This window comes from Saccostrea echinata, unplaced genomic scaffold (genome assembly GCF_033153115.1).
Source record: "Saccostrea echinata isolate AGI-Se365-2 ecotype Australia unplaced genomic scaffold, CSIRO_AGI_Sech_v1 ptg000054l, whole genome shotgun sequence".
NCBI lineage: Eukaryota > Metazoa > Mollusca > Bivalvia > Ostreida > Ostreidae > Saccostrea > Saccostrea echinata.
In genome coordinates, this window is record NW_026889803.1 from 55,236,168 (window position 1) to 55,252,472 (window position 16,305).

The following is a 16,305-nucleotide window of genomic DNA, read 5'->3' on the forward strand; positions in this document are numbered from 1 at the left end:
TGGTATCTAATTGTCAAAATGAAGGCCGCAGCAAGAGTTTTCTTTATCTCATGTAGTAGACTTTGAATAAATTCTGCTTCGGATGAGTATAAAAACAGATCGGCTGATAAAGGAGCAAAATCAGTGCCCATGGAAATTATAGATTGTTGGAATACCTTGTCTCTAAAGATTACATAGATATTGTACAATGAGTAACGTTAACATTTTTTTTAATATCAACTATTCTTGTGCATAGAATCAGAATGATGGTTGATTAAATTTCTAGAGAACTAATTACAAGATATGGAAATTTCCAAGTTCCATTTTTATTGAAGAAGTAGTTGTTTATGATATCAAAAACCGTGGTCTTTATTTCCTATTATTACCTAACCTATTATATAAATTGTAATTAGTCATTTTGAACTGTTTCCTGAATCATTATAATGTTTTTGCACATCATGAAACAGTCAAACTATTACCCGGTCACAGTATAATGAGAAGTGGTTGTATACAGTGTTGAAAAGTCATAAGTTTTGATGCTAATTGATTCTGGAGAGAAAAAATGATTGTGATTTCAAATTTTCTAAAAAGTTCTTTGGAATTTTTGAGAATCCATATTTGATTTACATCACTCTTTGAATTATTTGTAGTACAGTACGTCTGAATTTTGAAATGTTAACTGAATACCTTTGAATTCATGTAAATTACTTAAACTTTATGGACAACTGATTGTTTTCAATTTATTGACCTCAATGTTCATAATTTCTGACCACTTAAATCACCTTCCATTTAAGTGAGATAATTTTACTTATTTTGATTGTACAGAGGTATACATACGAATTAAATCAAAATAATTTGAATGTTTTCATATTTCATTTAAACACCTTTAAGTCTGGACACAGGTTGTACTTAAGTGTGGTCTAATTAAGCCTTAAGTTATCTTTATATTATGAACTCTTTCTGTTTTTGGATTTTCAAGTGATGTAGTCCGTAACTTATGCAGTTAAATTGTTTGTTTTCTTTCTTTTTGTATGTATGGTTTTTTTTTGTCTGTTATGACTCTAAGATAATTAATTATTCTGTCAACGCCTACTAACTTAAATTCATCCTGCACATCGAGAACAAGCCTGGCGATAAACAAATGTAAAAGCGGTCACATGTTACACAGTTCTGACGAATTGTTGTCACTTACCCGACTGTTTCGCTTTTTATGATTACATTTTTATAAAATTGAATTCCATTTTAATACATAATACCGAGTAAATTCACATCCTGTATCGCTGTGCTACGAATTGCACATTCAAGTTTAAGATTATCTAATATTTGAACGATTGGCTAAACTTGTTTGATCAAATATGCTGATGTTACATCAAATCTTAGCCGGGTTAGTAATTATAAAACTGTGCACCTCACGTAGAATTAATCTGGATGTCAAATATTTTTACAGCATCAGAACTGAATAGAGAAGGTTTCCTTAATTAAGTCGGTGTTTTCCTGATACCTGCACAGCCTGTGGTGGCCTCTAATGACTTGGTAGTAAATTGTTTAGGTGAGCACACAATTCAAACAATACATTTACCTACGATACCTGTCTCTGAGTGGTACGCAACTAAATGCAGCAAAATTACCCTGGGGTCTTATTATTTTTATACAATGATTTCTTTTATATATGAAAGTTAAGTGTTAAAGATCGTTATCAACTATGACCCTTGGAACAGGGGGAGAGGGGCGGCGGCAACGCCCCCATCCTAATAATTTTGCCGATATATATAGTATACTAAAGAAAACATAGCTACTTTATGCCTGTGTCCCCTCAATAATAACTTCTGGAATTTTTTTTTTTTGATTGTCAAGGAATTTTTTGGTTGGGTAAAGCCCCCTCCCCAGATGAAAATTGCTTCATACGGGCCTGTCAGATACATATAAATAACAATGTGAATACATTTTCTCTATACCAGAGTTATTGCTTGAGCTTTCTACGATGCATTTTGAAGCTTCCTTTAGTGGCTATGTGATCAGTGCTGTTGTTCACGTTTCAGTACGCCTGTACTAAAACCACCGTCTTCCTCATCGTCTTGACTGAATTTCAATTGGCTAACCATAATTTTATCGGTAAGATCAATGAAGAAAGATTTTCTGTGGATGATAATAAACCCTGAGGTTTACGTACTTTGTGAAATTAATAGGTTTTATATTTCGTGTTTTCTATAAAACTGGACTTTGAACTGTCATATAAAACATATTCTATTCAAGTAGTCATATTTTAAAAATGAACAATGGGTAGAGGGCTTAGATATAAAAACTTCTTTCATCTTAAATAATTATCAAACTGAATATTCATGCTGGTTATAAACAAGAGGAAAATATCACATTGGATTCGTTTCTTCAAGCTTTGAAATAGAATACATATTTGAACATTGTCCATCTACAAAACTGAGTATATTATGCATGTAAAGAAAAATTTTTATACATGAAAAATGCCAAATTATTGTAAAAAGTGTGAGACCAAAGAAATATACGAAAGCTCAATATAATCTTATGGTATGCTTTGATGTGTGTCATAATTCTATTATATGGATAACGTTTGTATTGTTACGCAATTCATCACTTCAGCGTTTGATAAAAACTTGGCTAAAATGTTATGCAGATCAAACAGTTAGGATGAAATATGTCAATGTGCGTTACAAGATAAATATACTGGGACTCTTCTAAAGATTCTTAGTCAACCTGATGAATACAACAACACAAATATTCCACATATAAAAAGAAACCAAATAGAACATGGCTGATTGTTTGTTTTCTGGATTGGGACTGTCTGTTTAAACATTATATATTTGAGGGATTTCTAAATTCAAGGAAAGGATTATTTTCTGATTATCATTACCTTTTTACTGGCATGCTCTCAGTCAATCAAAATCTATTGCTTTCAACTGGAATCTTTAATTCAAATGACGAATATTCTCTATCTAATTGTTTGCAATAATACTGCAGAAAATCTTTCATATGTAAAACCTGAGAAGATGATATGGCGGTGTTCTATTTCTAATTTCTATTTCTTTTCAGGTCAACGTGTTAGAAAAAAGGCCATCCTTCACTCTATTTTTATGTAATTATAGGGATAAATAAAGCAGCACAAAGATGTTATTTTTGTAAGCATAATAAATGTATTTCTCCCATCTTTGGCACCTAAAGTAGACAGTGCTAATTAGATTTTTTTTCTTTGCGATATGTTTTCGCCAATAATTCAACTTAAGAAAATGAAAACAAGTTAAATGTCGATAAGCAATTTGACCAGATTCACATGTTTGTTGAACACCACCGGGAAAATTCTTTATAAAATTTCAATGAAATATACAAGTTTTCTTCACTTCATTTGAAAATTATGGGATGAGGAGAACAACATATACTTATGACAGGTACCTACAGCAAAATTTTTCTCTCAATGTTTTGAATTTAAAGTCCAATAATGTGCAACAATAAAGGCAAGTATCTATTAAGTATGATAATCTAATCACAAAAAATCCCCATCTTTACTTATACAGCTCATCATGGATTAAAAAATCGACGTTTTTAAAAATAGAGGGGGAAAAAATGAGAGGAAAAAAGTAATAATCCAGTTGTTGAATCGAACGCTCCTGTCGTTTTCTATTATGACATCTGTGGCGATTAAAACTTGTATCAAACACAGCCAGTGTTGACAAATGCAACATGTTTCAAATGACTGGTATCTGAGGTATCCAAAGCTATGTATACATTGTTAGAAAGTCAATATTTACAGCTGTCAACGTTCTGTAAGTATTTTGAAAACTGAAATGATTAACATTTTATTTGGAAAGACTTTGCAGTAAACATCTTGAAATTGCACTGCTCTACCAAATATTTTATTGTCACTCCAATATGCATAACATACAACAAATGTTGTTGAATAAAAATAAATGGTACTAATGTATACTTCAAATACCATTCATGGTATTGTGTAATCTTTTATTTATTCCACATGTCATGTCACAAAAGATGACACATATGTTGAATTCAAACGAATTGGGATCACCAATATGACAGTCATAAATAATATCTCGCTGCACATTAACCAATTTAATCCGTTGCTGGTACAGATTTTGTTCTTGTACTTCACACGTCAGCTTTGCTATTGCTGCTTGTCATCTTTCTAATTTCACTTTAGCACTACAATATCACAAGATCCGCAAAAGATAATATTTCAAGTAAAACTGGGTTATTGCAGTTTTCTGCCTAGGTTATTATCGTCTTGAGGTTTCTATCAATATTTCAATTTACAACTCTCGTAATATGACATGCATACAACGTCCTTGTAGGCATAACGACGGCAAATGTATTTAACATTGATCAGGTGCTGAATAAGGAAAAAGAAATCTGTACAAAAATAATTTTATTCATCAAGTCAACAAAATTGCAAAATGCATCATACAATCCCAATTAATTTTCAAATAAGCACAGAGGTAAAAATAATTCTGTGCTTGTATGGACAAGTTAGAAAAGGATCACAAAGACAATGCTCCAAATATATGAAATAAATAACTGTGTATTTTGTAGTCATGTAAATGTTTCACATTGAAATTGAACACAAAATTGGTTAATACATTCATGAGGTAAAACTAATTAAGAAAAAAAAATTACTTGTACTCTTGCTAGTCCATCTTTTCTCATATGGCATTAAATCTTATCATTAAAACAACAAATATATTAAAACGTTTCAAACAAAGCTAAGTCCTACTTACCATCAGTGCAATCTTTAGTTAACAAAATAAAACAACAGAATAAATCTTTGAGGGAAAAAAATAAAATACTTGACATTACACGTACTATGCCATTGCCATCTGGATAATTATAAAAAATATAAACGGTATCGAATTTAGTGTCTAAGGGGCAAATGAAAGGACTGCTACATACATACCAAAACATACATTTCGTAACGTAACTCAAATATTTTAAAATTTCAAAACTATTCGAAACAGGAACGTCAAGGTATCAAAGGACTGAAAAAAGATAAAACATTCACAATTTGGAGTTTCCTGGTCGTTCAAGCAAGAAATTCTTTTCTGTAATGAATAGAAGCATTTTTCCCCGTTATCTATACACGGGACAATATACAGTCTTCATAATGTCGAGATCATGTAAAGTGCATTTTCTTTCTTTTGGATGATTTGCAATACTCCTTCAATTTATTTACGTCTAGTGGATTTGTTCTAGAGCTACAAAGATGTTTTCACGTAAAAATACCATCCATTGTTGTTGCCAATTGTAAAAGTGGGGGTGTAAAAAGAACAATCCCGAGTAGTTTTTGTTTATACTTAGGATCCAAATGTGAATTAACTTAAACTACTTCCGATTTCTCCCCAAAATAATTTCAGATATATATTTACAATTATCATCATTGACTTCTGAAAAACATGGGTCTATTTTTTGCACCATTGGCTTGTGTAAAGTATGCATGACTTTGATGTTTTTGGTTAGTGCTTTCTATTTCCGTGAAAAGATACACCTTTATTTTATTTTTTTTTAAGCAAGAAAGAGGGTTTAGCAGGAAAAAAGTTTGATAACACAGACTGGGGGACAATAATCGGTCCCAGGTTATGTGGTATTGGTTCAACTATCTGTGTCGCTCAATAGCGGAAAGCGTCTGAATAAACCCTTTAAGATTATTACCAAATAAAAGAATTGAAATTGACGGAGAAAAAAAAATTACACAGAAGGATACTGAACCCATGATAATAAAGTTATAAATTAACAGTCGAAAGTTATCACGCCCCATCAATTCTTCGCGACCCAAATTTCGATCAAAAGATTTTCTTAAACTGTACATGTAGGTGTGCGCGTTAAAATTAACAATGCCTGTTAACAAATGCTACAGAATGACATTCAATAATAAAAAAGAGTGTGCACTGTGTTCTATATAGCTCAATAAATTGATCTGACTCCTGAGATTAAGATTCAAACAAGAGTACTTTTAGGGATCTATATCGTGCATACACAGCCAGAGGGCCCAGTATTGTAGAGTGATTCTGTTATAGGTACAAGAACCATACAAGTACAAACACAGTAATCAGTTCTGGGCTGTACAGTTTTATCGTCCAAGATTTTATGCTATCTAGGTACTGTGCGAGGTTTTCGGGTAATAAATTCATAGGAAAATGGGCGTTATCTAGCATACAAGTACAAAGACTGAAAAATTCGTTTAGTGTTTTGCTAAAAATAAATTACACTTTACAATATTATATCAAATATGTAAAAAAAAAATCCTGAAAACATTCAAACGGTTTCCACATTAGTACGACTTTCAGACTTTTGCATCAAATTACCATTCTGTTCGCAATTCTTTTTTCTTATGTTCAAAACATCCTTTAGGGAGGACAAAGAAGTTCCTATATTCTTAGACTTGAATACGGAATTGGTATCGTTTGATATGGCACCTAGTGAAAATTTTCTCTTATTATCACAGAAACATCTGGTCTTGTGAATACCTATTGGGGAAATTTTTGCGTTTTTACCTCGCGACTTTTGGATTATGTCGCAACTCTTTCTTCTACATAGATTTTCCATGGATGAATTGTTGTTGTTGTTTTTAAACAAGTCTGTTTCGGATTTGGTTTTGGGCGGAATGCTAGGGCAGCATAAGAGAGATGACGTCATTGAGGTTGTCGTCTGCTCTTTGGGAGGAGTGACATTCCCATACGGATTCTCAGTTATGTTAATTTGAATCTCTGTATAGTCATTTGATACAGGTACAGAGAGAGGAATTCTTTCGGAGACAAAATCAAACTGAGTAGCTTCGCTCACTCCTTTCACAGCTGAGTGTTTATCATTTTGGCTTGTTAAATAGCAGTTTTGAAGGTTTCTATTGCCTTCAACAGTCTGATCACAACTTGAATCGCATACTTTATGCTTACTGCAGAATTTCTGAACGTTATATACTTCTGCTTTGACTTTAATATTGTTAGCAAGATTGAAATCACTGTTCAAACTTTGCAGCACACTTTCTTGGCTCACACTTGTGCTTTTTTCCTTAGTTTCCCCTCCATTATTGACATAATCAACAGTCTCTGAAGCCGTGGAAGAGCTTGTGGTGGAATTTGATTTCTGAGAAGCCCTTTTACTTCGCCGAAAACCTACTTGAGTTTGTGCGTCGACCATTTTGCATTTTCTTGGTCGCCGATTCTGTCCACAATCTTTACTTTTCTCTGTGAAAGAAACGCGGCTTTTTTTGTTTCTTCGAGGCATTGCACCGATTTCTGATTCATTTGATGACAGAGTGTCTGGTGATTCTGAGGCCATGCGAAGTAGTTTGGGGGATGCAGGCTGTGATGGGGATTTATTCAAACTCTTTAATCTCATATAATTGTCTAGTGCCGGGACGATTGAAAATCGAGTACCGGGTATTTTTCGAGGTCTCTGTGGAGTTTGTTTACTATTAACTATCTTATCGTTTTCTATAATGTCCTTTTTATCAAAATTAAATGCCTTTCTGCCATGAGGACTTTGAAGGTATGATCGATATGATGTTACAGTATCGTACATTTGGGAGTCAATGCGACTTTGGAGAGAAACATAGGATGGCATTGCTGAATGAGCACGCCAAGGGCTTTTGGGTACACCAGAGACATAAGAATTCACTGTGTCATAGTTAGATAGCGTCTCTGATCGTATATCGACATCGCTGTAGTCTGCATCACCTTGAATTAAAATAACGTAATTGGTGACATCATAACTACATCCTCGCTCTTTAAACTTTTGATCCTCTCTCTGCCAAGTGCAGAAGCGCAACGATATCATAACAAGAAAACAGACTAATGCACCAACAGGTAACAACACTAAATTCACACCGAGGGCTTGATGTTCTTTTCTGGACTGATACCACGTATTTATTTGAAAAGAATCCAGCACAGTGGTTCTATTTGACAAGCTTTCGGATTGGTTTGCTCGAGTGTTAAGCGAAGTATTCAAGGAATCAGCTGAGTTGTTTGTTGAAATACTAGATGAAAATGTCCCATTTACAGGCAAACCGTTTATAAACATTTCTTTTACTTGTAAAATCCATATGAATGCGATAAATAGCCATTTCAATCGTTGCAGCATACCACCCGCGGTCCAATGGAACACTCTATCAAGAACGGTATCTAGCAGTAGAGCATGGGTTGACAGTAATGGACCGCTATCAACTTCTATCTATCAAAGGTTTCTCCACAACTCACTGTATCCAATCACACGACTATTCATTAGATGCAAATTTCAGCAAAGAAATTGATCGTTTAAGGTGTTATCATTTTAGGTAAAATCCGGAAACTCCATGCTGTAACAACTCGTTGTTTTTTTCTCCTCATAAGCGCTGAACTTTTCTTTCTTTAACTCTACAAAAGACAAATAAAATTATAGTGGCAACAAATACCACGGCAAATCAACAGATGCTAGTTTAATAGAGTTAATCTCTTTTTAACCATTGTCATGTTTAAAAATAATATTTTACTGTTTCATTTTTGAAACGCCTCTCGAATTCACAGAGATTTAATGACTTGTAAATAGTTTCAACAGCGATACAACTGTAACAAGCGGAAACACGGATTCTAGATTAGGTTTAACTTCTTTTATTGTAAAGGTAAAAGGAGTGTCAAAAATGCAAAGTGAGATTAAAGTTAACCCTTTTTATGTTAATCAATCTTAGAGACGACCAACCTTGACCTTCTGTTTGAGTCTTCGGGGATAGGAATCGAATTTCAATTAAAAGAGTCAGTAACATCGGTTTTTAGTCCGAGATAAAGCGTAAATGAGACAAACAGCTTAGTTCACGTCGAGCCATCCGGAGAGATAGCTAATGTCAGCAAATGTCCTACCGTATGTTTGTAAGATTCACTTCTCTGCAGGGGATTCAAATGACAATCAAATTAAATAACTAAGTCCTTGAAATACCAAAAAGTATTTCAAAACTTTTGAAATGCAGACACAATCAAAAAGACAAATCTTTAATAAAAATTAGAAGACCCGCAGTGATTTAAACGTGGATTTCGCCCTTAAAAACTGTTCGTCAGGCAATTTTATTAGATACATTAGAAAGTACACTTCACTGATTGTTCTGCATTGTACGTGGGATGTTTTCATGCTTGCTATTTATGTATACAATATAATCTAATGCACGTGCAGTGTGTGTATAATGACTAAGACGGGTATGCGAATCACTACAGTAAATCAGTTATAAGCAGTGATTCTGCATTGTGTACATTTTCTTCTCGCTGCTTTGTTCCTGCGTCACATGTCATTGCCCGTGTGTTCAGATACCTCTTTATTCAATTAACTTCAATTTTTAAAAAGCAATACAAAATATTAATTTGATGTTTATAAAGGATTATTTTGTTGTGAAAACATATTTTCAGCACTTCAGATTACTTACCTAGTTGCTAACAATATAAGAAACATTAATTCCTTTGTACTTAGATTGTTATTTTGCACAAGCACAAAATCTGCCCACTGTAACAAAAGAAGACGCCTTACGTTTCGGATGATCCAACAAAATCTCACTTCAGTGCGTTCTGCACTGTGCTGTCAGTGAATCGAGGCAGTCTGATTTTTAATGACCAAGTCCCAAAAAATTACACAAGCTTGACGTTTTTGTTTGTCGTAAAATAAACACCCGTTACAGCGGTTACTTGTAAAGCATGCCATAAACCGCCAAATCAGTTGTCGAAGCCATCAGTTGTTATCATTGTAACATAAACATTCAGTCGTACTCACTCAAGCCAGTGAAGGCTATAGATGACAAGAAAACCCGCAGTTTCCCGTTCTACTCCAGCGATTTCAAAGTCAACGAATCTCTGTCTTACGATATTATGGGCCACGTGTTACAGTACAAGCGGATAGAGGAAGCGAAGCACGTGCTCACAATCGCTTCTGTTACTATCGATGTCGCGCGCTATGTCCCGCCACTGCATGTGTGAACGTCTCAGTGTACACAATGCATTTAAAGAGATCACAGCTATGGGTTTCTTTTTATTTTGTCTATTCTCTCACACTAATCATGTTATCTCGATGTTATAGAGAATAAATTGTGATGAGGCACACATCTTAACTGCGTTTAACTGGATGACTCTTCACGTTATCGAATTATGATGTTATTGAGATGAATCGATTCCAAGCCCAGAAGTAAACGTTAATCTCAGGACGCTAAACGAATGATATGACCTTAAAACTAGAAAAAAAACTGGGATTATCGAGCAAATTTTGTCTTGATGCGCTCTATTTGCAGTTTGCAAGCTTTGCTTACTAAATAGCATAAAGTAGATTTATTCCGATTAGTGATCTTAGCTTCACTTAAATTTACAAAGGCGTATCATACGTAATTTGGCTAGATTTGAGTAGTTTGAATACGATGAAATAATGTTTAAGCTTATTACACAGAGCGACTGCCTCCAGCTCAAGATTAATTTAAGGAAGGTGAATTAATGTAATGAAATAACTTAAGTTTGATTACTGTCAACCGATACTGTTACAAATACACCTAGTGATATGTACATTATTACTAACCTTTGAATAGGAGTGAAATCACAAACCGAATTTAATATCCGGATACAAAGTGTAACATTGTTAGCTCCGGAAGATATGACAAAAATATTTCCCTAAATAGCGGAGGGCATGCCTTTAACTTGATTGACAGATCCTATGACAAAAACACTTTCCTTTTATTATCGACTACATTTTTTTTTTCTACAAAAATCAGTTCTAAAATCTACTTTCTAAGCCTAGGTAAGAACTGACGTATTCCTGATTATAAGACTGGGGGGTTTACCTAACGTTACTCACCTCCTTGGTTAACCCTATAGTCGACGAGCCAGGAGATTATCGTATTCCGTTTGTAAATGTTTAATTGTTAACAGATTTTTAAAACGAGTATCTATTGCCGTAAATTGTATCCTGTTGCTTTATATTCACGTGACCTCAGCCGTACTCCAGTATCGAAAGGTTTATAGCAGTAGTTCTAAATTGTGCCAAAACAGGAAATCGCTTTTGTTTCGATTCACAATCCACTGGCTTTAAATATTTTTTTTTAAATTAAATACTAATGATAATATCACAAATAGAGTGGACATTTGTTGTTGTAAGTCATTTACAATGTGGGGCTATTTCAATGATCAGATACATAATCTATTTGACGAAGGGTTCATGTCACACGGCATAACCTCTGAAAGGGGATCAGAGACAAAAGAAAACAGAACAACAACGAAAGGATTATCTGATTATCTATACGGTCACTTGCGATATTCCAACTTTGGGTAATAATAACATAATTCATAACTTTCTAAACGAATGATCAGAAGACAATGCACCGTTATTGTTTCATGTGTGTCAGTCTGAACAAGGTATATATACGAGTGGAAAGTGACAAGCCCACTTTTCCAGAAAATAACAGTTTCTGAGCGTTTGAAAAATGTCAGACAACCACATTATGCTTGCTACCCATCATACTCTGTGACCTTGACTTAACCCTTCGTTGCCTTAGTTTCTCGGTTTTTCCGCTCCCCGTCTATTGAGTAATTAATTAAGCAGTCTACACGTAGTGCGAGCCCTGACATATAGAAATCACTTCCGCATGTTTATGAGGAACTTTTTTTACAACTCTTTCTTAACCCACTTCTGTTTGTGATGAAGCATTAATTATAGAGGAGATTTGATCGCTTGATAAAAACGAATACTTGAACAACGATGTTATGTCTAGCAAACAGGTTCATAATCTCTTCTTTTCCTAAAATTTCGATAACAAACCACTAATTTCCCCTAAATAATAGTCTATATTTCCTCGTCTTACCAGGCACAGTTAAAGAACCCTGATAGTTCAACAAATTATCCAAAATAATAATGATAAATTTTAATGAGACAAAAACGCTTTGGGAACTCGACAAATATTGTTTAGCTAGTACCTGTATTTTTAAATCAAAACCTGTGATTATTGATAGGGAAAAAATAAATGAGGTAGATAAGAAATAAAGGCATAGATACAATTATACTTACGTTTTGTCCATTATCTTAGGTAACGATATGTTTTTGGCAATGCATAAGGGGGCATTATATTCTGAATAGAGCAAGAAAACCAAGAGGCCCATGGGACTTGGCGGTCACCTGAGTATCATGTGAGTTTTTTTGGACCTAACTGGAACTGATAAGGACTTGTGTGACAAAACTTTTCATGTTTGGCGAGGACTCTGTGGTCATTACCATATCAATGCTGCTACTTTCCTACAAATTCAGATGTAAAGAAGATAAGGGAGATTGTAATAAATTTCAATGTATGACCAACTTAGACCCAACAAGGGCCTGATCACTGGAACCAGGAAACAAGAATTGGATAATTTTTTATAGAGGGTTAGATGTTTATTATAATCATGGATACAAATTGCTGCTTCATGTCTACGATTGATTAAGAAGATTTTAATATGAGGAAATTTAATTTCAATACATGTACATGTATATGACCAACTAAGACCAATCCTTGGGCCTGAACCATTGGACAGGGTGCCATGAATTTTACAAATTTGATAGAGAACTTAGCACGCGTTAATTATTATCTTCAAAACAGTTTATCTGCTAGGTGACCATGAGTAAATAAGGAGATTTGCAATGGTTTAATGTATTTTCAATATATGTCTAACGTTGCCCCATCTTGAGGCCTGAATGTCGGACCCAGGAGGCACCAATTTTATACTTTTGGTAAAGGGTTAAATACTCATTGTAATTATGCAAATAGTTTGCCTGATACATGTTTCAGCTTACAAAAGATTTTCAAAGTTGCATTTTTCAATATACGACCAGCTTAGTTCCACCCAGGGGCCTGAACTATGGGCCGGAGAACCATGGATTTTTACAAATTTGACAGTGGGCTTAGTGTTAATTATTATCTTCAAACAGTTTGTCTGCCAGGTAACCATAAGTAAACAAGGAGATTTAATTTTCAAAATATTGGTAATTGGTTAAGTATTAATTGTAGTCATGCCAACAGTTTGCCTTTAGATGTCGATGAGCAAAGAAAAAGATTTTCAAAGATGTAATATAGTTTTCAATGTATAACCAACTTAGCCCCATCCTGGGACCTGAACCACGAGCCCACGTGGGGATAAATATCACATTTATGGTAAAGAATTTAATATTTAACTATATTAATCATGTAAACAGTTTGTCTGCTAGATGTCCATGAGGGAAGAGGAAGTTTTTCCAGAGAATTTTCAATATATGACCAATTGAGGTCTATATATACATGGAACCAGGAGACATGAAAACATAAACTGCTCTTTATTGTTTGTATATTTCGATCTAAAGTAAAATTAATTTTATTATTATATCATATGTGGGCGTATGATTTGTAAAGAACCAAAACTATATATTGATTATTTAAAGGAAACTAGGAGCAAATTAAAGAGGTCAATGATCGGAAGCGAAATCTGAAAGATATGCCCGACCACGGGTCACATGTTGATATTTCAAAGTTCTCATATGCTACTGTATGGAAAAAAACTACGAACATTCTGAATAATTTGTTGATTTGAATAAAAAAATTCTACTTTGTTATCTTTTATAAATTTAAAGATTTATGTGATTTTGACGGTTCAAGATTAAAAAAAAAAGAGATCAAGGCCCACGAGAAATCAAGAGATTTTGAACAGTTGCAAATCTCTTTTATTTATGTCTGTTATAATTATGCCAACTGTTCGCTTGCTAAATGAAGAAGATTTTATAAGATATAATGCATTTTCAATATATGACAAACTTGGCCCCATCTTGGAACCCGAACACTGAGCAAAGGGGCAATGAATTTCACAATTTCGGTAGAGGACTCATTGCTTATTATAATTATACCAACAGTTTGACTGCTTTATATACAATAGTAAAGAAAAATATATATATATATTTTTAGAATGCATTGTTTTTGATGGTTTTAGTCCCATCTCTCATGCCCCAAGGAGTAAGAGACCATGGAATTCCTGATTTGATTCCCCTTTGCCAATAGATGCTACATAACCAAATTGGTTGGATTTGACTCAGTCATTTCATAGAAAAAGCTAAAATGTTCAAATGTTAAGGGACAAATGTCGACATACGACAACGGACGAGTACAGATAGCAGTAGGTCTAGTGACTCAGGTTGCCTAAAAAGCACATATCAAAAGGCAATGAACCACAGTGCTCACTGAGTCGCTTCAAATGAAAAATGTCGTTTTGAGTTTGAAATGAAATCATTTCTTGTAGATCTTAACTAGTTTAAGGTGAAATGTTAAGATTTCAATTAAGAAATAAATGAAAATTAACCGTTAGAGTATAAATTTAAGCATATTTGTAGTGCATGATGTCAAATTTAACATGAGGTGCAGACAATTGTCACAAAGCAGTGTTACACGTTACATAATTTTTTCATACGATTCATGAAAAAAGGTGAAGATAACGATAGGTGATCAATCACATTAATACTTTAAACAATACGGATTGTGATCAGGGCAAAAATACAGAGGTGGGATCAGATGCCAGGGAGGATTTAGCATCCCCTGTCGACCGGTTACATCACCTCTGAGCCCTCTGTATTGATCAGGTAAACAAAATAGTCCTTAGTCAAAATTGGTATAAAACAATAGCCTTACAATTGGTATGAAGCATGTGAGTCGAAATACCCGATACAAGGTTTTATTTGCAAAAAGGTCATTAAAAGGACCAAAGTTTCGACAAAATCGGGAAAAAATCCTGACTTTAAGTATGATTGTTGAAAGCCATGCAACATAAACATATTTGTAAGTTATTTATCTGTAAACATATTTATCTGTTATTGTTCCTCAGTTTAAAAGTTGATATACTCAGCTCTGAGATCGAACAGTTGGGAGACATAAACACCATATGCAAGTGATATTAGAATATTCATTTGCTTTATAAACAAGCATTCTGAGAGTATTGCATTAGCAATACTAGTCCCCTACCGACAAGTATAATCTGGTTCCCGTTAAAAATTGAAAATGCCATAATTCCGTCAAAAATCAATGAAGCGGAACGAAATGCGAACTTGATCTATAAGTCATCGAGGTAACGTCACATACCAAAAATCAGCTCGTAATCTGAAAGCGTTTAGAAGAAAATTGCGGAAAACCCTTAAAAATTTAAAAGGTCCTAATTCCGTCAAAAATCAATGAAGCGGAACGAAATCTAAACTCTGTAACTCATCAAGATACACTTACATACCAAAAATATCAATATCTGCAAGCATTTAGAAGAAAAGTGCGGAAAACCAAGTGGGACAGACTGACAGACAGACAGAGGGACAGACAGACAGACTCAGAGGAAACCTATAGTCCCCTCCGGTTTCACCGGTAGGGGACTAATAAGGGGAAGACGACAAAGGAAAAGCTGGGGTCATCCCGTTTGTTATTAGTCCCCTACCGGTGAAACCGGAGGGGACTATAGGTTTCCTCTGAGTCTGTCCGTTCGTCTGTCTGTCTAGCTGTCTGTCTGTCTGTCAGTCTGTCCCACTTGGATTTCCGCACTTATTTCCTAAACGCTTGCAGATATTGAGCTGATTTTTGGTATGTAAGTGTATCTTGATGAGTTACAGATCAAGTTTACATTTCGTTCCGCTTCATTGATTTTTGATGGAATAACGGCCTTTTCAATTTTTAAGGGTTTTCCGCAATCTTCTTCTAAACGCTTTCAGATATTGAGCTGATTTTTGGTATGTGACTTTACCTTGACTAGTTATAGATCAAGTTTGCATTTCGTTCCGCTTCATTGATTTTTGACGGAATTATGACATTTTCAATTCTTAACGGGAACCAGATTACACTTGCAGGTAGGGGACTAGTATTGCTAATATTGCAATACTCTCAGAATGTTTGTATTTATTAGTTGTTAAGTGGCTGTGTATTTATGCTAAAAATAATCTTTCAATTTTTGTGTAGTGTACATGTACATATAATAATGACAGGCTATAAATCAAACAAGTCATATGTCTCCTGCTTTGGGGAAGTCTATTCGCTCCTATACAAAAAATCATAATAAATAAATAAAAATCAATCAATCAATCAATGAACCAATCAGTCAACCTGTACTATTATTTTGGCCCAATCCTAACCTAGGAATCATGATCTGAAAATAATTGAATATTATTATATAAGGAATTCGTTATTAATTTCTTGCATTATTAGTGATTTTAGGAATAAAAAGGCTCGAAATGAACCTTGCTCTTTTGGCTTCACTTATTTTTTTAAAATTTTGATCCTACGTTTCCATTTTCAACCCGTAATCACAAAATTAGAGGATGTTTCTTATTATATAAATA

The 16,305-nt window shown here is 34.2% G+C and overlaps 1 protein-coding gene across 3 annotated transcripts; it reads right to left on the reverse strand.

Moving 5' to 3' along the window:
- Nucleotides 1-4,372: 4,372 nt before the first annotated feature.
- LOC133172421 (uncharacterized) lies at nt 4,373-10,178 on the reverse strand. 3 transcript variants are annotated; one of them, XM_061307302.1, is made up of 2 exons: nt 9,739-10,178; nt 4,373-8,363 (listed from the first exon to the last, which is right to left on the reverse strand). In XM_061307302.1, exon 2 carries the CDS (start codon nt 8,089-8,091, stop codon nt 6,268-6,270), a length of 1,824 nt encoding a protein of 607 aa, XP_061163286.1. In that variant the 5' UTR covers nt 8,092-8,363; nt 9,739-10,178; the 3' UTR covers nt 4,373-6,267. The 3 variants fall into 3 exon arrangements, with proteins under 3 accessions (XP_061163286.1, XP_061163285.1, XP_061163284.1); XM_061307301.1 differs by having other exon boundaries at nt 9,499-10,178; XM_061307300.1 differs by having other exon boundaries at nt 9,398-10,178.
- Between the last annotated feature and the right edge of the window lie 6,127 nt (nt 10,179-16,305).

Excerpts from the sequence above, each read along its gene's own strand:
- LOC133172421 (XM_061307302.1), bottom strand. The coding sequence starts at position 8,091 with ATGCTGCAACGATTGAAATGGCTATTTATCGCATTCATATGGATTTTA.